The sequence below is a fragment of the Papio anubis genome, chromosome 5 (assembly GCF_008728515.1).
Source record: "Papio anubis isolate 15944 chromosome 5, Panubis1.0, whole genome shotgun sequence".
Taxonomy (NCBI): domain Eukaryota; kingdom Metazoa; phylum Chordata; class Mammalia; order Primates; family Cercopithecidae; genus Papio; species Papio anubis.
The window spans coordinates 39,866,903-39,891,984 of record NC_044980.1 but is presented as its reverse complement, the minus strand read 5'-3'; the positions used below and the strand labels follow the sequence as shown (position 1 = coordinate 39,891,984).

The window sequence follows — 25,082 nt, the reverse complement described above, 5'->3', positions numbered from 1 at the left end:
ACTTCCAAGATACCCTAACACTACTATTTTGTAATTTAAAAGCCCACACTGTCAGGAATGTCTTCTTTACTTATTAACAAAGGCTCTTCTATTCCATCTTTCCCATTTCTTCTTGTTCTGTCATCAAAGTAATATTTTTATCTCACATATATTGAGAACTTGCTGTGCGCCTGGGCACTGTCCTGGGTATTTTAAGATTACTATTTCATGTAGAGCATGGTGGCTCACGTCTGTAATCCCAGCACTTTGGGAGGCCGAGGTGGGCGGATCACAAGGTCAGGAGATGAGACCATCCTGGCTAACATGGCGAAACCCCATCTCTACTAAAAATACAAAAAATTAGTCAGGCATGGTGGCGGGCACCTGTAGTCCCAGCTACTCAGGAGGCTGAGGCAGGAGAATAGCGTGAACCTGGGAAGCGGAGCTTGCAGTGAGCCTTGATCGCGCCACTGCATTCCAGCCTGGGCGACAGAGCGAGACAGTCTCAAAAAAAAAATAATAAATAAAAAATAAAAATAAAAAGATTACTATTTCATTTAACTCTCACAGCAACCATATTAGATGGGTAGCATGTTTTTCACCATTTTACATGTGAGAACATTGGACTTAGAAAGTTTCAAACAGCTTGCCTCAGGTCACACAGCAAGTACATGGCAGAGCTAAGACTGTCAACTATGACAGTCTGACTCAAGGATCTGTGCAACTATACTAGACTAACCTACTTTCAATATTTTTTACTATTCCTACTTATTATCATAGCTAACACTGTGTTCCTGCAAAAAAAACTTTGGAGCCTCTAACAGCATTTCTACATTTAATATTAACAACCAAGAATGTAAAATTAAATAAAACTGGAAATTCTCATGAACATTACTAAGGGAATTCTCTGTGTTATAAAATTATCTAAGCGCCCTTTGGTCTTAAAGCAACTTTTTGCCTCACTGCAACTAAAGAAAAGGTATAAAAAATAACTATCCAGCCAGCCAGCCATTCAGCCATCCATCCATTCATTCATACCTAGTCATTTGATCAATCAGCAAATTAGCAGACATTGTGCTGGCTGCTTCACATACCATGAACCAGCAAGACATCATCCCTTACTTCAGGTTGCTTACAAGCCAGTTAGAAACGCACACACACATGCACACATACACCAAGAAATAAATTATTAGAAAGTATAGCAGGAGATTCTCAAAGAAATTATAGGGAGTTTGGAGAGACCATGAATGAGCCAATAAATGGCCAGCTCTACTGCTATAACATGCTCAGGGTCTTTTCCAGGGTATTTTGTGAATGTGAGCAAAATAAGTAGCACACAAGGGCTGAAGAAAATAATATTATTATTTTATGTATTTCATGCAAATATATGTGGATTCATTGCCCAAATGGTATTTTGGCAGGCTTAGATTTCTTTTTAATTTTATTGAAGTAAAAGATAGACACAGAAGAGCACGCAAATCAGAAGTGTACATGTTGATGAGTTATTTCAAAGTGAAGTTGCCCATGTGGCTACCACTTAGGTCAAGAAGTGGGAGATTGTCAGAGCCCAGAAGCTCCCTCATGTTACCTTCAAAGGGTAACCACAGTCCTAACTTCAAACACCATTAGCTTTGCCTGTTTGTAAGACTCATCCATGTTGTTCTGTGGAGCTATCACCCATTTTTATTTCTGTATTCTTTTACATGTCTATAGAATGTAATAGAATTCTACCTATTAGCAGATATTTATACTATATTCTGTTTGGGGCTATTACCAAAACAAAAAGCTAATATGAATGGATTCTTGTACAAACTTTTAGTGCTCATATCTACACATATCTAATGGCTATATACATAAGACTGGAATAGTTGGGTCAAATAGAATGCATATTCAACTTTGTTAGATAGTGCCAAAGAGTCCTGCCAAACGCTTGAACCACAGCAGTATGTGAGAATAGCAACTGCTATTCTCTTAGTCTACACTTGGCATTGACAGTCTTAAATTTTAGACATTCTGGATAGTAGTGTCTTATTATGCTTTTAATTTGCATTTCACTATTGTGGCTGAGTACTTTCTATATGTGTATTTGATGCAGTCGTAAGATCATATAAAAACCATTACATATTTACTAATCATCAGCACTCTCTTCTCAAATTATTTTGTCGTCTGTCCCATTTTTATATTTTTCTCAGTCTGTGGTTGTGTGTTTTAAATGCAGCCCTTGAGAAATTCAGCAAAGCCATTTACAAATATGTCAACCACTGGAGAGATTTTCCCTACCCGAGACTGGATGCCAACCGACTGTCTGACAAGATCTTCATGCTGTTCCGGTATATAATGGAGAAGTGGGCTCCTTCGGCCTCACCCATGCAGGTGAGTGGGCCTCAGGATGCCTCAAGCTGGATGTCCCTACATGCTGGTTGAAATTTCTCTTCTGTTTGTAACATGATAATTATAGTCAGTATTTTTGGAAGCCATTGGTTGTATTTTATGAGATTCATCCATTTTTTCTTTTTTTCCCACCTATTTCAAATCACCATTTATTTATTCTTTGAGTTAATGTTTATTGAATCCCCATGACATGCCAGACACTGTTCCAGATGCTGAGGTTATAGCAGGAATTAAATAAACCAAAATCCCACACTCATGAAACTGACATTTCAGTATGTGGAAAGAACAATCAATAAGATAAAATGAGTAAAGAAAACCCAAAAAGTTAGATATTTCACGTTTTATATATTAAAACTCATATTTGAGCTGAGTCACTAATTAGGAAAAATAGCAGTTCACAGATGCTTCTTGTGTCTAAGAATATCATGATTAAATAAAATAACATCTAAAGAATATACTTGGCTGCTTCAAAATACTGCAGTGCCTTGTCCTTGTAAAGAATAGATTACAAAGTACATTCACACATATCTTGCTTTAAAAGTGTCTTCCCTTTATCTTGCTTAACTGCTATAGTTTTTTTAAGAAGGCTAAATGATATCCTATTTAGGTCTCTTCATTGCTTTATTATAAAAAGTTTAACACTTAGCAACTTTCTCTAGTTTCTTTTCAACACTTTAAACTATTAAAGCATTTATTTTTTTAACATCCTGAGGTAGTTAAATCATTAGCAACATGGAACTTTAAAAATATTCTGTAGGGAAGTGTTTTCTTCAAGGCACCTGGAAAACAAATTCAATACATCTGTTTAACAACTACTCTCCTTGCTCCCCACAGGAAGAGCCAGGCAAGTGCACAGAAGGTACACAAAGTGAGAAGGATGCACAGAAAGGGAAGCACTTAACTGCCCTGGTGAGCTGCAGCATTGGAATTGATCCTTGCAGCCCATGAAGCTGCTCACCACAGCGAAGATGCATTCCCTACAGAGGGACTAAAACTTACTGAGGCAGAGGTTGAAAATGGGGGATCATGCACACCTGAGTTAGTGTGATGGGAGACAGGGAAGGGAAGAGAGAAAAAAAGATATACGGCAGAAAGAAATGAAACCAAAAAGATGGTCTTAGTCATATAATGAAGAGCCTTAGCTGCTACATACAAGTTTGGACTTTTTTTTAATAAACAAGAAATGCTTGAAAGGTTTTAAGCAAGGATTTGAGTACTGTAGTGGCAAAATCATTCTAATATCAACATTAAAATAGAGGGGTATGGGGTGGACTAAGATAAGACTATTGGCTAGGAGGCTATAGAAATATTCCAGCTCATAAGTGGTAAAGAGATCAATTAACATAGTGTTTGTGGAACTGATCAGAGTAGTCAGATGCTGAAGAATAGAATGACCAGCACTTGGCATCATTTGGAAGCTTATTACAATGGAAACACCTGGGATGGTTTCTTAGGTTTCTGACTCAGGTGATCTTGGGATCATCAATTTAAACGAGGAGGAATTACAATTATGGAACAGTACAAAATGGATTTGATGTAGACATTTTGATTTGAACACCTATGGTACTGTCAAGTGGAGATATTAGTAGGTTTGAGGATATTCACATTTGGAGTTTAAAAAGAAAAGCAAAAACTGGACATACAGATTTGAGTATCATCATTGCATAAGTAACAACCAAATAAGTGGATTTAGATGGAGTTGTTTAAAGCGAGTATATAGAGTGGGAAAGTGGCAAAAATAGAGTTCTGGAGGGCATCAATATTAAGGGGAAAGCAAGGGAGAAGAACTCATGATGGAGAATAGGGAATGTGCTAAGAGTGTAGGAAAGTGAAGTAGAATGAGGTCTTAGAAGCTTAGAAAGGAGAAGTTTTCAAGAAGCAAAGATCTAGTCCTGAGTGTTACAGCACTCAAGAAAAATCTTGACAAGTGTCCATTGCTTGGAAATGTATGGTGAAAGAACCACCCAGCTAATACATAGTCTTTAATGAAATAAATGATAGTTGCCATTAGCCATGAAGTTTTGAGATGATTTGTTGTAAAATGTAGCTGATACAAAAAATTGTCAAACATTAGATAGAAAAGGCAGAATATAGAACTCTGTAAGAATGATGTCATCTTTAATAAATTAAAATTCACAGAAAACATAGGAAAGAATAAGTCAAATAAATAAAAAATATACTAAAATATACCAGTGTTTATCCATGAGTACTATGTGTATTACGTTTTCTTCATCATAACATTTGTGATTTCTACATTTTTATAATCAGAATTTATCACATTTATATTTCATAATCTGGAAGTTGTTGATTTTCTACACTGAATGGCAGCAAGATTCTAGTGGATTGGGAGGCGAATGGGAGCTGAGAAGTAAATAAAGACCATACCTTGGAAACCCTTTGCTCCAAGGGCAGGAAAGAGAAACAGAGTCAGGTGGGGGTAATAGTTGGGGTCAAAGTGAGGTGGAATCAATGAAGATTCTTTTTTTTTTTTTTTTTTTTTTTTGAGATGGAGTCTCACTCTGTCAACCAGGCTGGAATACAGCGGCTCCATCTCCACTCACTGCAAGCTCCACCTCCCAGGTTCAAGTGATTCTTCTGCCTCAGCCTCCCAAGTAGCTGGGATTACAGGTACCCACCACCATGCCCAGCTACTTTTTGTATTTTTAGTAGAGATGGGGGTTTCACCATGTTGGTCAGGCTGGTCTCGATTTCCTGACCTCAGGCAATCTGCCTGCCTCAGCCTCCCAAAGTGCTGAGATTACAGGCATGAGCCACCACAACAACTTGAAGATTCTTTAAGATGAGGTCATTTCTATTGCTTAATACACTGAAAGAAAGTGACTATTAGAGAGAGGTTTAAAAAATAGAAAAGCTCTGTCTCAATAAAATAAAATAAATATAATATAATAAAATAAAATACAATCTGGTATTACAAAAATTAGCCAGGCATGGTGGTGGGCGCCTATAATCCCAGCTACTCAGGAGGCTGAGGTGGGGAGAATTGCTTGAACCTGGGAGGCGGAGGTTGCAGTGAGCTCAGATCGTGCCACTGCACTCCAGCCTAGGCAACAAAGTGAGACTCTGTTTCAAAAAAATACAATAAAATAAAAAATAGGAGAGAAGGGCAAGTATTGAAATGAGTATCAGTATAAATACAGAGGTAAATACAAATACAGCTCTGTCCCCTGCAATGATCTTAATCTGAACATTTTTAAAAGATTTTAAAGAATTTAAAGAACTATTTCTTGACTGAAAGCAGCGAGGAAAGTTTTGGGGCGTACCTAAAGCTCTTGGTGTTCTGAAAACCCATGAAAAACCCAAGGAAGTTTCAGAAATGGTATTTGTTTGCTGCCTGTACAGACTTTGAGCATCATTAAGGCCCACGGGCCCACGGTGAGCTTGCTGCTGCATCGGGAAGACTTCTGCGGATACGCTCTGGGCCAGGTGCCCTGGCTCCTGAGCCAGTATAAAGACAAAGAGATTGATTTCCATGTCACTCAGGTAAGAGTCCTACCCTAAAGGAACTGAATCAGAGAACCCGCATGCAACCCTCCCAGAGGCTAGTAAGTCTCAAAAGAGCCGAAGGAGCTTAAACTCCTGTTTGGGCAGCTGAATTTAAGTATCTCTCGAGGAATATGAGGTAGGAAAAAGATTGTATCACTAGATGAAGGGAACTTCAGAAAGGGATTAAGATTGTTCATTCTGGGCCTGGCTCAGTGGCTCACAACTGTAATCTCAGCACTTTGGGAGGCAGAGGCGGGTGAATCACTTGAGGTCAGGAGTTTGAGACCAGACTGGCCATAATGATGAAACCCCATCTCTACTAAAAATACAAAAATTAGCTGGACGTGGTGGTGCATGCCCATAGAGTACCAGCTACTTGGGAGGCTGAGGCAGGAGAATCGCTTGAACCCGGGAGGCGGAGGTTGCAGTGAGCCGAGATCGTGCCATTGCACTCCAGCCTGGGTGACAGAACAAGGCTCCGTCTCAAAAAAAAAATAAAAGAGGATGTTCGTTCCAAGCTGCTGAGGCACTGAACCGAGTAGAAGGGGCCAGAATCATTCAAGAAAACTTGTAACTGCAGGAAGATGAGGAGCTTGTTTTTCTCTCAGAACACAATTATTTGCCTTCCACATCCTGTGCAGCTGCTTTCCTGGCAGCCTCCAACTAACCTGTGGGAGTTTCCACTTTAGAGTCTAAAACAAATACTGACTGCAGCAGTTCTGTATGACATTGGCCTGCCAAGGAGTTTGAGAAGATCCATCTTTATCAATTTACTGCAGCAGGTAAGAAGACCATGCTGTCAACTCTGATTTTTAATTTCAACCTGTTTTCTGTTTTTAACATCTACCACCTGATTTCCACCCCCATTCAGATCTGCAGAGCTCCAGAGCCTCCAGTAAAGGAAAATGAAATGGAAGCTTCAAGCTGTTTTCTCATTCTAGGTAGGACCAGCATCCAGAAGGCTTTTAATAAAAATGTCCCCAAGTGATGATGATGACAATGGTAAAAGGAGGGCAAACCGTCGCGTTAACTTACTTTCACACACACAAACACACACACAGTGTTTCTTTAACTCACAGTTTTCTGTGCCTGCCCCTCTCCCCACAAGTTCCCAGGAGGAGCAGGACGGGAAGAATGGCCAAGGATGCCAGGGTTCCCACGACTGGGATAGGTCCAGGGAGATAAAATTTTCAGTTCTCAAACCAAGTAAGTCCCAGGAAAACTGGAATGAGTTGACAACCCTAAAAATAGGAAATTTCTTTTTCTTTCTTTCTTTTCTTTCTTTTTTGATATTTGAGATTATTTGAGTCTGTGTCAAATCCAAAGTCACTCTTTTTTCTTCCTGGTTATCTCTTAATGTCTACATCTCTTTAACCATCAGTCACTCTGTCTCTCTGTCCTTCACTCTATCCTTCTTTATCTTGACCTTACGTTATATCACCTGATTAGAAGGCCTGACATGGGATGCACGGGGGGCACCAAAATCCCAGGGTCAGAATACAAAACTATGCTCCCATGCAGTTCCTGAGGAGGAGGGATAGCAGCAATCCAATACCTCCTGAACCTCCTCACTCCCCCAAATACTACATCACTTCTACCTCCTTGCATATCTTTCTGTCATGTGTATGCATACCTTTCTACTTCTCTCCTGACTGGCCCCTTTGGCGTTATACTTTCTTCTTCTTCCCAATCCCTGCCTAACTAATTCACCTTACCCGTCATACTTTCTAGAATAAACCACTGTCCTCCAACCAGGCCTTTTTTCACACCTCCCTGCTTCAACACCTGCAGCTCTCACAGCTGGGGAAGCATCAATGCCATCTCTCCCTCCATCTTCACATGGTGTTCTCACTGTGCCCCATGTCTCTTCTCCTTTTCTTATAAGGACACCAGTCATATTAAATTCAGGCCCACTCTAATAACCTTCCTAACCTCATTATATCTGCAAAGACCCTCATTTTTAAATAAGGCCACATTCACGGGTATGAACAGAAGTGGCCTAGGCATAGCAAGCTCTCTTAGGAACCAAACTGCTTGATTAATTCTGTGACACTGAAGAAGCATGGACATAATAAAATCAAATTACCAACTGAAGAGTGCCTTGGATAATCTTCATGGTGAATTTCCCTCCTCCCATTCACAAGTATTTTACCAAAGATGAAAATGAGTTCTTACAGCCCTAGTGTTTCTTGAACCTGCAGCCCATTCCAATCCTGGAGAGCTGATGGAATTTTTTGATGAACAAATAAGAAGTAATAATGAAGCCATTCGAATGGGAATCTTGACTTTGTTAAGATCGGCTATCAGTGCTGAGGGTAAGCAAGAGGGTCGAAACCAACGTGGTTTATTTCATGCCAAGAAGCAGACTGAAGCCTATGCACTCTTTAATCCTATTCTACATCTTTTGGATGCTTATATAACATCATGTGCAAATGAAACTCTGTCTTCTCAATCTTCCACAATCTATAATTCCTTTCAACAGGCATCTTTAGTTACTTCACTTCTTTCATAACATTTATGGATGCACCCAGTTGAGAAGAATGAGCAGAATTTTTGAGAATTAAAGTTAGAATTTAGAAGCTCTTGTAGGTTGGTTAAATGGTCCAATATCAAGGGGTGGGTGGGAGAGAGTGTACAATTCTCTAGAGATTGATACGGTTACAAAAAAGCAGAATTTAATGAATTGCCATATTTTATTCCAGGAAGTACATATTTTCATAACATCGAATGCATCTTACAATTGAATGCATCTTTAATTATAATTAGCCACTATTTTTTGGTGCAATATGAAATAATGGTACATCATAAAATTGGTGATATCTTAGACTTGCTAAAATACAAAAATTAGTTTTTGCATAGTATGATATAGTTTTTTAACATTCAGTTAGCACTTTGATTTACTGAAGAATCAGCAGATGAATATGAAGCAGTCTCACAATATTTAGATCTGATCTACCAGGAATGATATATTGAAACCACTATGGAACCTAACATTTTAAACAAAATGAAACAAATGTAATAAGAAACAAAGAAAGCACTGGACATCATTAAAGATTTGGAAACAAAGAGGATGGGAGGGAATTGAAAAAAAATAAGTTGTTAAAGACAAGAGACTTCGCAATTATGTGCCATAATTCGAATAGCTTTTCGTCAATCCTAGCACATACTGTGCTTCTGTTGAGTCAGGCCTCTCAGTTTCTCCCTCTGTCTTTCAGAGCCCAGGTTGAGGGATCACATCATTTCAATAGAAAGAACAGTCAAAATCGTCATGGGTGATCTCAATACAAAAGTAAGAGAATTAATAGAAACTTTTATCGATGGTAGCTTTAAGAATAAATGAAATTATTTTGATTCTTTAATGACCTACTTATGAGACTATTTTATAAAGAACTCTGTGGTCAATTCCCTTTTTAAAAGAACTCCATCTTTTCCAAAAAGATAAACTTCATCAAGGTAGAGGCCTAAAGTACACACAGCTAAAGGACATCTCGGTGAAAGGAAGATTTTTGCTTATTTAAAATAATTGTAGGACATCAGTGGATTAACACATGAGTAGAATAAGAGCAAAGAGACTGTATCTCACTATGCCAATGTACTTCAGATAGTTTAAAACTTACTTGTTAATTATAAAGATAATGTATCTTCATTCAGGAAATAATAATCCCTAAACCTTGTTCTTAGCATAGACATCCTACTTTCCAACCAGGCACCACCTAGAGCAAGTAATGCACATAGTGGATTGCTCAATATTTCTGATTATTTGATTAAAGTGTTCTAAGGCACAGTGACTCACGCCTGCAATCCCAGTGCTTTGGGAGGCTGAGGTAGGTGGATCATTTGAGGTCAGGAGTTCGAGACCAGCCTGGTCAATGTGGTGAAACCCCATCTCTACTAAAAATACAAAAATTAGCCAGGTGTGGTGGCTCACGCCTGTAATCCCAACTACTCATGAGGCTGAGATACAAGAATCACTTGAGCCCGGGAGGTGGAGGTTGCAGTGAGCCCAGATTACATAACTGCACTCCAGCCTGGGCAACAGAGTGAGACTCTCTCTTTAAAAAAAAAAAAAAAAACGGGGGGGGGATTCTATGTTAGAAGTTATAGAATTCATACTGGGAAAACAAGAAACATTATCAATTATTACATTTTTGTAAGAATACCACATTTTGTTTGGAATAAAATGCTAGACAGAAGCCAATTAAGAGGAATAAATTCTTTTAAGAAACTTTGACTGCCAGTGACTACGTTTAAAATAGTAAAAGCTTTGCAATAAAAAGCAATAGAGTGATTATACAAAAAATCCTGGCCTAGTAACTGACAAAAGACAAAAGAAGAATTACGAGAAGAGTTTAGGATAGCATAAAGAGCACAGATCTTTGAGGAAGGCCAACTCCCCAGGCAAAAATAGAGAAAAGGTGTACCTCTTCTCTAGGTAGACTACTCAGAGTCTTTATGCTAATTTTTTTGGCCACCATATAACTCTGCTTCCCTGTTCAAAATGGTTTTTTTCTTCCCACTCTCTTTTCAAAGGCCTGTTCACTAAGGGATTGGTTCTCAGGTTTCTATTCACCAGAGAAGCAACATAATAAACAAATTAAAACCAAATTATTATAAATACTATAATACAAGTTCATAAAACTTCACTCTAATTTCTGGAGCCAGATATATTTCAGAATTGACAATTTTTCAGCTTTTAGAAAAACATTTCTCTGATAGTAACCCACAATCAAAATCCATGAATATTTCTGCAAGAAAATTAATGCATATCCACACAGCATAGAATAAGATTACAAATAGCTTTAAAACAGTTCAGTTTGGGTTTGCCACAAAATGAGTTGGCACTAAACTTAAGAAACAAAATTCCAGTTTTCATAGTTGTTTGGACTTTGAAATTGCGAATAAGCAGTTGTGGACCTGTAGTTCAATATGTTATCTTTCATTGAGTATTTTAAAAGCGAAGCAGTGTTTTAGCCCAAAGTTACCCAACAATTCATAATCTATAGTGATAGACAATATGTCTTTGGGAACCAAGGAGAAAGATTTTGCCTAAAGAGAGCATTTCTAGTGACTCTTTCATAACCTATCAGTCACTTTCTGCAGGTTGAGCATCCCTAATCCAAAGGAAATCTGAAATGCTTCCAAATTCAAAACTTTTTGAGCCAACATGACACTCAAAGGTCATGCTCAAAGAAAATGCTCATTATAGTATTTTGGAATTTGGATTTTCAGATTAGGAATGCTCAACCAGTAAGTATAATGAAAACATTTCAAAATTTGAAAAAAATTCCAAAATTTTAACACTTCTGATCCCAAGCATTTTGGATAAGGATTATTCAACCTGTATTAACATTACTCAATTTATGTTCCTTTTTCAAAAATGTTCCCACTTAATTATCCTTAAGATTATAGAAAAAAGGAAGGTAAATTTCCCTTCTGCAAAACATAGTAAAATGTTGCTATTGCGTTGTTCTTACCCTAGGTAAGAAATTCTGTTCTTCTCCTCATCCAAACCATGTGTGAAAAGTCCTATATTGAAGCTCGGGAAGGATGGCCATTGATTGATTATGTCTTCTCCCAGTCTGCAACGTTGAACAGGAATCTGGTATGCAGAGGCTACAGTTCTGAGTGATGCACTATAAAAAGTACAGTTCGCTCAACTATGTTTCTTTTTAAAAAACTGTTAGGGTCCTTAATCTGTCACAGGAGTAGAGTAAAAAAAATAAATTGTAAAAAAATTAAAAATGACTAGAGTTCCATTAAATAACTGATTTGAAAGTAATATTTTAATCTTGTCACTTTTGCTGATATTTTTTACAGCCTCTAGTTTTCTCAGTTCTTTTTTTTTTTTTTTTCTAAAATGACCTCTAACTTATAATAAGCACAAGATAGGTTAAATCAGTTTTCTCTAAGTTAACCTAGCCACCAAAAGCTTGGATTGGGATTGTCTGGAGGGGGGCACAGAAACTGGATTGCTTCAGAGAAAGCAAAAGAGATATCAATACTTGCTGCAATGATGTCTTAGTTCATTCAGGCTGCTATAGCAAAATACTATGGAGCAGTGAAGTAAGTTCTATGAAGTGCATTTCTAAAACAGCATACTTCTGAAATCATAAACAAGTTTATTAGGGTTCTAACCCTTTGCTGTACACAAACAGAAATGTATCTGTTATATAAATGAGAAAAAGCTGTATGCTGATGGAGCAGGCTTTTAAAATCCTGTAGAAACACTCACCATATATAAAGGAAAATACCGCGAAATGATGGTTTATAAACAGAAAATATTTATTTCTCACAGTTCAAGATGCGGGGAAGTCCAAGAGTGTCTAATGAGTGTCTCCTTCCTAACAGATGGTGCTTCTCACCGTGGAAGGGAATAGCTAGCTCTCCAGGGTCTCCTTCATGAGGGCGTGAATTCCAAACACGAGGGCCTTTCTCTTATGACCTAATCACCTTCCAAAGACCACACCTCCTAATACCATCACCTTGGGCATTTGGATTTCAACATATGAATTTTGGGAAAACACAAACACTCAGACCGCAGCAACTGAGGTCAGCTTTCTTTGGATAAATTGACTGAAAAATATGCGCTTATGATCTCTGTGATTTTAGCAAATTAGTTGCAACTGAAATCACAGTTCCCTCCACAAAGAAGCACGCTTTGAAAATTTTGCCCTGAAGACAATGACAAAGGTCTGAGAAAGAGAGGGGATATCTGCAGTTAAAGGAGCCTCACAATTTCTGTTTCTCTCTTTTAGCAAGGGATGTGTTTCCCAACTAATTCCTCCAAGGAATTCTAGGTTTCTAGGTTCCATGAGCCACTTAAGTTGAGGGACTACATCCTTTACTCTAGAGTCTGAGAATGCACCCAAGGAAAGACAGAGGAGACTAACCTTAGGAGTCACTAACAAGTCACCTGTTTGACCTTTCTTAAAGGAGAAACCAGTGAAAACTAACTTTCATGAGAATGAAAAAGAAGAGGAATCTGTCCGAGAAACAAGCCTTGAGGTCTTAAAAACCCTGGACCCACTGGTCATTGGAATGCCTCAGGTAAGGGGTCTTTTGTCACCACTTACAGTTACTTTGATCACCTTCTTAAAGTCCAGCCTGTGTAAGAATAAAGGCATGAGTTTGTGCTCCATTTGTCATCAGCTTCCTGATGCTCTGACTAGAGGAGGTGTATGGCAATACTGTGTCCAGCACATAGTGCTTCCTCAAAAACAGATGTTGAATTAATTAAGATAATTAATATAAAGTATCTTACATCTGGATAGTTCATGACAATTTATATATATAATATTAGTATATGATTTCTCTTCTTCCTCTAATGCATACGGTAATATTAAGTAGTGGTTTTAATGCAACCAATGCCAAACTTACCCTATTCCATCTGGGAAAGTGTTAAAAGCAGCCATTCTCAGGCCTCACTGGAGACCTGATTCATTTGAAACTCAAGGGGAAGAGCCTTGGAATCTGTAGTGCCCAGAAGTACATAGCACAATCAGAAGACAAACAACAGACCACACCATTTAAGTAGTAGATCAGAGGCTTCATCTAGGATGATATGTGGTTCCTGAGTTATCTGAGATATTTACTTAAATGCAGATTTCCAGGTCACATACCAGACCTACTGAATCAGCAAAACTGGACATAGAGACGAAAAGTCTACAATCAACTAAGTTCCAATATTTCTGATACATACTAAAGTTTAAGACTTTTTGATATAGAAGTAAATGATGAAAAAAATAATCTAGGGTCAAACCCTAAAGGGCCTGGAATGCCAAACTTTTACCTTATGGTTGATAAACCGGTGAGAATTTTAAGCAAGAGCTAAACATTTAAAATGATAATTGTAGGGAATCAGTAGATTCACACATGAGTAGACTAAGAGCAAAGAGACTATCTAGGAGATCAGATGCAACTTGTAGGAACTACAGCAATGTCATTACAATAGAAATGAGACATGGAAGGGCACAAGAGATCTTACAATGAAAAAAAGACTGAGTCTGGTGATCAAATATAGATGACAAAGAAGAGAGAAGAGTACAAGTTGACACCGAGGTTTCCATTAGCACAAGAGAGTTTTCTAAGGGACATAAAACATACTAAAGAAACACAATGTTTCAGACTTACAGAGCAGGCAGGTCAGAGCCTGAAGCACAGAGAACAGTAGCAGCCCATTCACTATCCTCTCCCAAGCTTCTCAATGGGGCAGTCACACTCCAATCCTGGAGTTTTGGGAAGTACTTGGGAGATTTTTGGTTGTCACATTGACAAGAGGAATACTGGCACTTGGTGAGTGGGGCCCAGGGATGCCAGCATTCCCCTAGTGTGTGGAGCAGTCCCTCATGACAAAGAATTGTCCTGCCCCACATTCCAGCAACATCCCCATGGAGAAACACTGACCAACACTCACTACGGCTAACACCTGAAAATGAATGAGCTATGCAGAGGCTTCATTTAATGATCTCATCTTGACTTGGCCCAAAAAGCAAAATAATAACAGGAGAAAAGCTTCTACATCAGAGAAAAACATGTAGTGAGGACCAGGGAGAAGTAATGGAAAAGAATAAGTAATCCTTGCGTCTTGCCCTATATTCCACAGGTGCTGTGGCCAAGGATCCTGACTTTTGTGGTACCTGCAGAATACACAGAAGCTCTGGAGCCCCTGTTTAGTATCATCAGAATCCTGATTATGGCAGAGGAGAAGAAGAAGCACAGTGCCAAGGAGTCAACAGCACTTGTCATCTCTACGGGAGCTGGTCTGTACATTCATAAACACAGAAAAGCTTTTCTATTATGAGGGATCCATTTCCAGGAAGGCTACAGTGCTTTGACCTTAAACCCAACCCCAATCTCTAACCCCTACAGTGATGATGAAAATTGCTTTCTCTTTCTAGTGAAACTTCCTTCACCACAGCAGCTACTGGCCAGACTTCTGGTGAGTGAGTTACAAAGAACCAAACTACAACAAATTTAAGCTGATAAGGATAATTCAGTTCCAAATAAATGCTAATATAAATTACATGGAGACTCCAAACAAAAAGAAACACTAAAAAGGCATAATAAATTTCTGCTATACTAGTGACATTCATGAGTATTTATTATTCACACGATTACCTTCCCACTCTGAAATACTTGTTAAACTTTACTTATAATTTTAAAGTGACCATATACTGAATCGCATTCGTACGTACCATCAAACAAATTCCACATCTGTTGTTTGGATTTCCCATCTCTCTCTTTGGCCCCATATGGATCATTTACTCAAGCACTCTTTCCTCGTGTCTTTATTTAATTAATTGATATATCTAAGTCTTCTTTCCATTTATTTTTGGTTGGTGCTTTCCACGTATTTTTCACCTCCATCCTCAGGGAAAAGGAAATGGGAGAAGGGCTAAGTATTAGCTTCATTCTAGAATAAATAAGAACAGACTGTGATGATTTGTTAAAAGATTATCCAATGCAGAAATCAAAGGAATTGGAACAATGGTAAAAGGAAAAAATAAGTGGGCCTTTTAAAGGCCCCTGAAATTGATGAGCTCTTTCTCTTCTATCCTTCAGGTAATATCTATGCCTGCCAGTTTAGGGGAGTTACGTGGGGCTGGTGCAATAGGGCTTTTGAAGATACTGCCTGAGATCATTCACCCAAAATTGGTAGACCTATGGAAAATACGTTTACCTGAGCTTCTGCAGCCTCTGGAAGGTACGAGGGAGTGGGGCCAGGTCTTTACCCAGCAGGGCAGGAACATAAAGAAATGATGCACCATTTCTCTGTGCAGAGCCATTATTGCTCATTTTAGGCAATAAAAACAATGAACTTGATATGCAAGGTAGATAGCTATTTTTTTCTTCTTGACTCCTTATGTTCTGTTTCTCTGCCAATATTCATACGACAAGAAGACCTAGTGGGTAACATTCTTAACGGGAATTTTTACTTTCACGCTTGTCTTTTTCTTGTATGTAGAGAAATTCTATTTTAGTATTGTTCTAAAAAGTTATTAATCATGTTAGAATATCAAAATATGGTCATTTCAGTAGTCATCGAAATTAGCGAAAAGCCTAAATTTTTATGATGGATTGAAGACCTTCTCTCTACCTAGCACTTTAACTTTGCCAATGTAGTATATTTGATTTCAGATAAGCATTATGAGCAAAAAGAAAGCTTAAAATTGAACTCCAGCACCACTGGAGGCCTGGCCAGGAGAATTTGAGTCTAGGGGTGGTTTTTGTGTTTGTTTTTTGTTTTTTGGTGTTTTTTTGCGATTATTACATCAATTTTTGTTTCTAGGAAAGAACATCAGTACCGTTCTATGGGAAACCATGCTGCTTCAGGTAAGGCTGGCTTCTAGAATAATTGTTGATAATGGCATGATGAAATCAGCTAAAGTTACCCATCCTAAATTAAAGGAACTAGATTCCCGAGGATAATAACCTTTTCTTTTCTTTGGAAAAGAACTAGAATGTTGTAAGTGATCACTTAAGGATAACGTTCTTTAAATCGCCATAATTTGGACAACAATCTTAAATCCACTTGGGTAAGTTTTAGACAGTTTTGAAGATTTTACTTAGCAATATTTTTCCTGTGTCTTCTTAAATCTTCTCTAATTTTCAACTTTTTACTTCTTGCAACTTTATTCTTTTACCAGCCACATAATGAAGCACAGATTAACATAATTTCCACTTCCGTGCCCCTAAACACAACTGTATTTCCTCTTCTATTTGTGGCTTAATGTCTTTTTCCTAATGTCTAGAAAACAAACGGCCACATTGTATCCCATTTCCAAAAACGAATTTCCTCTCTCACCCATAAACTTCTTGGAGCTTTACAACTAACAGCACTACAGGTGATACCAAATCCCAGAAATAGTAAATTGCAGACAGGCGATGGACATTGACTTTACAAAGATGTGACTTCAGAAACTTACAGGAGGGAAGAAGCCCACAGATAGGGAGCTTTTAATATAGAAGGTTTTCAGTTTATAAGGCACCTACCTAGGAATTACCTATGGCTTCTTGGAAGAGTCAGTTTTCAATGGTCTCTCCACAGCACCTCCTCTACCTTCTATCTCCATCCTTCCAGATTCAGAATCTCTGGGGGTGGTACCTGAGAACTGGCATGTTTTAAAGGTTTCCATCAGTGATTCTTATCCAATATAAGATTTGAAAGTGACTGCTCTACTCTCCTGGTCCTCAATTCTAGGATCCACCTCTCTCCTATATTTATGGTGCTTTTATGTTCCATTCCCTCTCTCAAAATTCCTACCAGATTTTCTTCTGCTACCATTTCAAAATAACTATCTCTACTAGGGAGAAAAATATTTTTTTTCTAATGGGAAGCCTTGACAACAGTTCCTTTTCCTCTTCCAATTTTGAATATATTTCTGGTCTTTTTTTCCCCAAAACTGTCTGCCCATGTCTTCTTCTCTTAAATTTCCAAAACTGTTTAGTTTCTTTAAAGAACCCATGAATGAGCTCCTATTAAGAGCATACATACACATCCTTTCATTGGTTTTGTTTGGCATTGTGTCCTTTTCTAAGCTTAAAGTTGAAAAAATATAGGAGAAATAATATATATATTGCAATGTGTTTGTCAAAAAGAAAAAAGAACACCTTTCTATGTATTGTTCAAAGAAAAAGGACATGGGTTCAAAGGATTGATGTGACCCTGTCTCATAGGTATTGGTAAAACCATGAATCTTTAGTTACTAGAGTTGAAGTTTGCAGAAATGTGCCTGTACATTGAAATGTGCCTGTTCTTTAAGACATTTAATTCTTGATTCCAAAAATCTCCATCCTGTTTTTTTTTTGTTTTTTTTTTTTTTTTTTTTTTTTTTTTAGTATGTAATAAGTTAAATTAATATTAACAAATGGAGTTTTTCCAAATCTATCGAAACTAGAAAAATGCAAGATTTAAGTTTCGGATTAGATTAGTTTCTATTTTAGATCTTTTAGCAATGTTTATTTAAAGGAAGAAAAGGAAGTTGCTTTTCCACATTCTGTGTATCTTATTCTCCGTGCAAATTCAGAACATATCATAAAATGTTTTTTAGAATAAACTAACAGGAAAGTTTCAAAGGAATTGATTATTTTATGAGAAAAGTAACAATACTATTTAGAATAGATTTAAACTTTTAAAAGATAAGTAACCAAAAAAATACCAAGTAAGCACATGAAACTGTCATATTCATATCTAACTTCCACTTCTTACAACAGTTGCTCAAAGAATCCTTGTGGAAGATCGATGACGTGGCCTGGACCATTCAACTGACTCGGGATTTCAAACAACAAATGGGCAGTTACAGCAATACCTCCATTGAGAAGGTTGGTTTTTCAGCTAAGGGGGAAACCTTAGCTTTTACCTGTGATCCAAAATGGCTTCTATAGCTCCATCTTGTCTGTATTACAATCAAAGGGAGGGAGGCACATTTAGAAAAAAGAGTTCCTTCTTTTTAAGGCTACTAGCTGAAAGCTGAATACTACCTTCTCTGCACCTCACATTTGGCCCAAATTTACTTGTATGGCCTCACATATCTGCGAGGAAGACTGAGAGGTAGATAAGATAGATATGTGCCTGACTAATATTCAGAGGTTCTTTCTAGAGGAGGAAGAAGAATAGATACTGGAAAGCTAACAGCAATGCTTAATGTCAGCTTCTGTCTTGGCTTCCATTATGCCAGTCTTGTGATGCTGGCTATCAAAAAGAATCTACTACAATTTAACATAGGCTTATAGCTAAAATAATACTCAAAAGCTAGTTCTAGGAAAGGGTGCCCAAAGAAATATGTTTTAATTTCCAGTGACAAAGAGGTATGGCCATGGAGAACAATGATTAAAGGCCCCACATCCATGTGTCGGTTAACAGGACAAGTCAGAGCAATAAAGTATTTTTCAAACATTATTCCTTTCCATGTTTTTAAAGTCAGTTCTTCTATCCCTCTGTCTCTAAATGGCCCCTACCTAACCTTCCACCTTGTAGCCATCCATTCCCAATGGGGTTTGGAGCCAGTTTCCCCACTACTTAATACTAATGGGGCTTTAGGTAAATTATTTTATCTCTCTGGATGCTCAACATACTCATCAATAAAATAGAAATAATACCCACCTCTGAGGGTTGTAGTATTCTGAGGGTTCAATGACATAAAGTATATAATGTCCCTGGTGAAGTGCTTAACACAGGGCGTGTGCTTCATATAAAAGTAGCTTGGAACATGGTCTTTGAACATAGTCTTTATTATGTTAATACCATTCATAAGTTTATTTTCCTGGAAAAATATTTATGTTTCTCAGTTCCAGTACTCAGTATTTCTTTCCACAAATTATTCATTATCAATCTTTGACTGACATATGTAATTTTCAAAATTCTCCTCACATATGTAATTTTCAAAACTCTCTAGTTTGGTGCAGAGTACTGATTTTCCAAATGGGTTTATCAAACCCACCAACACACATGAGAAAGATTTGGTGAGTAATGCTCTATCTTCTTATAACACAAACTAGCTCTGTGCACGTCATGTCATGCCATGTATTTTTTTTATTATTATACTTTATGTTCTAGGCTGCATGTGCCCAACATGCAGGTTTATTACATATGTATACATGTGCCATATTGGTGTGCTGCACCCATTAACTCATCATTTACATTAGGTATATCTCCTAATGCTATCCCTCCCCACTCCCCCTACCACACAACAGGCCCTGGTGTGTGATGTTTCCCTTCCTGTGTCCAAGTGTTCTCATTGTTCAATTCCCACCTATGAGTGAGAACATGCAGTGATTGGTTTTCTGTCCTTGCAATAGTTTCCTGAGAATAATGGTTTCCATTTGCATGCATGTCCCTACAAAGGACATGAACTCATCATTTTTTATGGCTGCATAGTATTCCATGGTGTATATGTGCCACATTTCCTTAACCCAGTCTGTCATTGATGGACATTTGGGTTGGTTCCAAGTCTTCACTATTGTGAATAATGCTGCAGTAAACATATCGGTGCATGTGTCTTTATAGGAGCATGATTTATAATCCTTTGGGTATATACCCAGTAATGGGATGGCTGGGTCAAATGGTATTTCTAGTTCTAGATCCTTGAGGAATCGCCACACTGTTTTCCACAATGGTTGAACTAGTTTACAGTCCCACTAACAGTGTAAAAGTGCTCCTGTTTCTCCACATCCTCTCCAGCACCTGTTGTTTCGTGACTTTTTAATGATCGCCATTCTAACTGGTGTGAGATGGTATCTCATTGTAGTTTTGATTTGCATTTCTCTGAAGGCAAGTGATGATGAGCATTTTTTCATGTGTCTGTTGGCTGCATAAATGTCTTCTTTTGAGAAGTGTCTGTTCATATCCTTTGCCCACTTTTTGATGGAGTTGTTTGTTTTTTTTCTTGTAAATTTGTTTGAGTTCTTTGTAGGTTCTGGATATTTGCCCTTTGTCAGATGAGTAGATTGCAAAAATGTTCTCCCATTCTGTAGGTTGCCTGTTCACTCTGATGGTAGTTTCTTTTGCTGTGCAGAAGCTCTTTAGTTTAATGAGATCCCATTTGTCAATTTTGGCTTTTGTTGCAATTGCTTTTGGTGTTTGAGACATGAAGTCCTTGCCCATGCCTATGTCCTGAATGGTATTGCCTAGGTTTTCTTCTAGGGTTTTTATGGTTTTAGGTCTAACATTTAAGTCTCTAGTCCATCTTGAATTAATTTTTGTATAAAGTGTAAGGAAGGGATCCAGTTTCAACTTTTTACTTATGGTTGGCCAGTTTTCCCAGCACCGTTTATTAAATAGGGAATCCTTTCCCCATTTCTTGTTTTTGTCATGTTTGTCAAAGACCAGATGGCTGTAGTTGTGTGATATTATTTCTGAGGGCTCTGTTCTGTTCCATTGGTCTATATGTCTGTTTTGGTACCAGTACCATGCTGTTTTGGTTACTGTAGCCTTGTAGTATAGTTTGAAGTCAGGTAGCATGATGCCTCCAGGTTTGTTCTTTTGGCTTAGGACTGTCTTGGCAATATGGGCTTTTTTTCATTCCATATGAACCTTAAAGTAATTTTTTACAGTTATGTGAAGAAAGTCATTGGTAGCTTAATGGGGATGGCATTGAATCTATAAATTACCTTGGACAGTATGACCATTTTCACGATATTGATTCTTCCTACCCATGAGCATGGAATGTTCTTCCATTTGTTTGTGTCCTCTTTTATTTCATTAAGCAGTGGTTTGTAGTTCTCCTTGAAGAGGTCTGTCACATCCGTTGTAAGTTGGATTCCTAGGTATTTTATTCTCTTTGAAGCAATTGCGAATGGGAGTTCATTCATTATTTGGCTCTCTGTTTGTCTGTTATTGGTGTATAAGAATGCTTGCGATTTTTGCACATTGATTTTGTATCCTGAGACTTTGTTGAAGTTGCTTCTCAGCTTAAGGAGATTTTGGGCTGAGACAATGGGGTTTTCTCAATATACAATCATGTCATCTGCAAACGGGGACAATTTGACTTCCTCTTCTCCTAATTGAATACCCTTTATTTCTTTCTCTTGCCTGATTGCCCCAGCCAGAACTTCCAACACTATGTTGAATAGGAGTGGTAAAAGAGGGCATCCTTGTCTTGTGCCAGTTTTCAAAGGGAATGCTTCCAGTTTTTGCTCATTCAGTATGATATTGGCTGTGGGTTTGTCATAAATAGCTCTTATTATTTTGAGATATGTTAGATCAATACTGAATTTATTGAGAGTTTTTAGCATGAAGGTCTGTGGAATTTTGTCAAAGGCCTTTCCTGCATCTATTGAGATTATCATGGGTTTTTTGTCTTTGGTTCTGTTTATATGCTGGATTACGTTTATTGATTTACATATATTGAACCAGCCTTGAATCCCAGGGATGAAGCCCACTTGATCATGGTGGATAAGCTTTTTGATGTGCTGCTGGATTCAGTTTGCCAGTATTTTATTGAGGATATTTGCATCAACGCTTATCAGGGATATTGGTCTAAAATTCTCTCTCTTTTTTTGTTGTTGTGTCTCTGCCAGGCTTTGGTATCAGGATGATGTTGGCCTCACAAAATGAGTTAGGGAAGAGTCCCTCTTTTTCTACTGATTGGAATTGTTTCAGAAGGAGTGGTACTAGCTCCTCTCCGTACCTCTAGTAGAATTCAGCCGTAAATCCGTCTGATCCTGGACTTTTTTTGGTTGGTAGGCTATTAATTATTGCCTCAGTTTCAGAGCCTGTTATTGGTATATTCAGGGATTCAACTTCTTCCTGGTTTAGTCTTGGGAGAGTGTATGTGTCCAGGAATTTATCCATTTCTCCTAGGTTTTCTGTTTTATTTGTGTAGAGGTGTTTATAGTATTCTCTGATGATAGTTTGTATTGCTGTGGGGTTGGTGGTGATATCACCTTTATCATTATTTTATTACATCTTTTCATTCTTCTCTCCTTTCTTCTTTATTAGTCTTGCTAGCAGTCTATCAATTTTGTTGATCTTTTCAAAAAACCAGCTCCTGGATTCATTGATTTTTTGAAGGGTTTCTTATGTCTCTATCTCCTTCAGTTCTGCTCTGATCTTAGTTACTTCTTGCCTTCTGCTAGCTTTTGAATATGTTGGCTCTTGCTTCTCTAGTTCTTTTAATTGTGATGTTAGGGTGTCAAGTTTAGATCTTTCCTGCTTTCTCTTGTGGGCATTTAGTGCTATAAATTTCTCTCTACACACTGCTTTAATAGTGTCCCAGAGATTCTGGTGTGTTGTATCTTTGTTCTCATTGGTTTCAAAGAACATCTTTATTTCTGTCTTCATTTCATTATGTATCCAGTAGTCATTCAGGAGCAGGTTGTTCAGTTTCCATGTAGTTGAGCAGTTTTGATTGAGTTTCTTAATCCTGAGTTCTAATTTGATTGCACTGTGGTCTGAGAGACAGTTTGTTATAATTTCTGTTCTTTTACATTTGCTGAGGAGTGCTTTACTTCCAACTATGTGGTCAATTTTGGAATAAGTGTGATGTGGTGCTGAGAAGAATGTATATTCTGTTTTTTGGGGGTGGAGAGTTCTGTAGATGTCTATTAGGTCTGCTTGGTGCAGAGTTATGTTCGATTCCTGGATATCCTTGTTAACTTTCTGTCTCGTTGATCTGTCTAATGTTGACAGTGGGGTGTTAAAGTCTCCCATTATTATCGTGTGGGAGTCTAAGTCTCTTTTAAGTCTCTAAGGACTTGCTTTATGAATCTGGGTGCTCCTGTATTGGGTGCATATATATTTAGGATAGTTAGCTCTTCTTGTTGAATTGATCCCTTTACCATTATGTAATGGCCTTCTTTGTCTCTTTTGATCTTTGTTGGTTTAAAGTCTGTTTTATCAGAGACTAGGATTGCAACCCCTGCCTTTTTTTGTTTTCCATTTGCTTAGTAGATCTTCCTCCAACCCTTTATTTTGAGCCATGTATGTCTCTGCATGTGAGATGGGTCTCCTGAATACAGCACATTGATGGGTCTTGACTCTTTATCCAATTTACCAGTCTGTGTCTTTTAATTGGAGCACTTAGCCCATTTATATTTAAGGTTAATATTGTTATGTGTGAATTTGATCCTGTTATTATGATGTTAGCTGGTTATTTTGCCCATTTGTTGATGCAGTTTCTTCCTCACATCGAGGGTCTTTACATTTTGGCACGTGTTTGCAGTGGCTGGTACCGGTTTTTCCTTTCCATGTTTAGTGCTTCCTTCAGGAGCTCTTGTAGGGCAGGCCTGGTGGTGACAAAATCTCTAAGCATTTGCTTGTCTATAAAGGATTTTATTTCTCCTTCACTTATGAAACTTATTTGTCTGGACATGAAATTCTGGTTTGAAAATTCTTTTCTTTAAGAATGTTGAACATTGGCCTCCCACTCTCTTCTGACTTAGAGAGTTTCTGCTGAGAGATCAGCTGTTATTCTGATAGGCTTCCCTTTGTGGGTAACCCAACCTTTCTCTCTGACTGCCCTTAAGATTTTTTCCTTCATTTCAACTTTGGTGAATCTGATGATTATGTGTCTTGGAGTTGCTCTTCTCAAGGAGAATCTTTGTGATGTTCTCTGTATTTCCCGAATTTGAATGTTGGTGTGCCTTGTTAGGTTGGGGAAGTTCTCCTGGATAATATCCTGCAGAGTGTTTTCCAACTTGGTTCCATTCTCTCTGTCGCTTTCAAGTACACCAATCAGATATAGATTTGGTCTTTTCATATAGTCCCATATTTCGTGTAGGCTTTGTTCATTTCTTTTTACTCTTTTTTTCTCTGAACTTCTCTTGTCATTTCATTTCATTCATTTGATCTTCAATCACTGATACCCTTTCTTCCAGTTAATCGAGTCGGTTACTGAAGCTTGTGCATTTGTCACGTAGTTCTCGTGTCATGGTTTTCAGCTCTATCAGGTCATTTAAGGACTTCTCTACATTGGTTATTCTAGTTAGCCATTTGTCAAATCTTTATTCAAGGTTTTTAGCTTCTTTGATTTGGATTTGAACTTCCTTCTTTAGCTCAGAGAAGTTTGATTGTCTGAAGCCTTCTTTTCTCAACTCGTCAAAGACATTCTTCATCCAGCTTTGTTCTGTTGCTGGCGAGGAGCTGCATTCCTTTGGAGGGGTAGAGGTGCTCTGATTTTTAGAATTTTCAGCTTTTTTGCACTGCTTTTTCCCCATCTTTGTGGTTTTGTCTACTTTTGGTCTTTGATGATGGTGATGTACAGATGGGGTTTTGGTGTGGATGTCCTTTCTGTTTGTTCGTTTTCCTTCTGACAGTCAGGATTATCAGCTGCAGGTCTGTTGGAGTTTGCTGGATGTCCACTCCAGACCCTGTTTGCCTGGGTATTGGCAGCGGAGGCTGCAGAAGAGTGAATAATGCTGAACAGTAAATGTTGCTGCCTGATCATTCCTCTGGAAGCTTCGTCTCAGAGGGGTACCTGGCTGTGTGAGGTGTGAGGTGTGAGGTGTCAGTCTACCAATTGTGGGTGTATCTCCCAGTTAGGCTACTTGGGGGTCAGGGACCCACTTGAGCAGGCAGTCTGTCCATTCTCAGATCTCAAACTCCATGCTGGGAGAACCACTACTCTCTTCAAAGGTCCATGCCATGTATTCAACAGCTTCCAGACTCACAAGATTATTCCAGACTAATGGTGGTACTGGTAGGCAGAGCAATTTTAGTAATTAGCTGCCGAGATGCTCTCAAGCCTTATGCTGAACAAGAGTAAAGTAAG

General features: G+C 38.1%; 1 protein-coding gene across 1 annotated transcript in view; it reads left to right on the top strand.

The window, feature by feature from the left end:
• Nucleotides 1–25,082, top strand: part of MROH2B (maestro heat like repeat family member 2B) — a 74,250-nt gene that overhangs the window by 7,629 nt on the left and 41,539 nt on the right. The window contains exons 6-18 of the mRNA XM_003899618.5: nt 2,198–2,352; nt 5,731–5,871; nt 6,564–6,656; nt 6,746–6,815; nt 8,076–8,189; nt 9,090–9,163; nt 11,354–11,476; nt 12,808–12,921; nt 14,477–14,633; nt 14,772–14,812; nt 15,436–15,577; nt 16,163–16,206; nt 18,088–18,195. Of these exons, the coding sequence (XP_003899667.4) occupies nt 2,198–2,352; nt 5,731–5,871; nt 6,564–6,656; nt 6,746–6,815; nt 8,076–8,189; nt 9,090–9,163; nt 11,354–11,476; nt 12,808–12,921; nt 14,477–14,633; nt 14,772–14,812; nt 15,436–15,577; nt 16,163–16,206; nt 18,088–18,195 (1,376 nt within the window). The remainder of the gene's footprint in view (nt 1–2,197; nt 2,353–5,730; nt 5,872–6,563; nt 6,657–6,745; nt 6,816–8,075; nt 8,190–9,089; nt 9,164–11,353; nt 11,477–12,807; nt 12,922–14,476; nt 14,634–14,771; nt 14,813–15,435; nt 15,578–16,162; nt 16,207–18,087; nt 18,196–25,082) is intronic.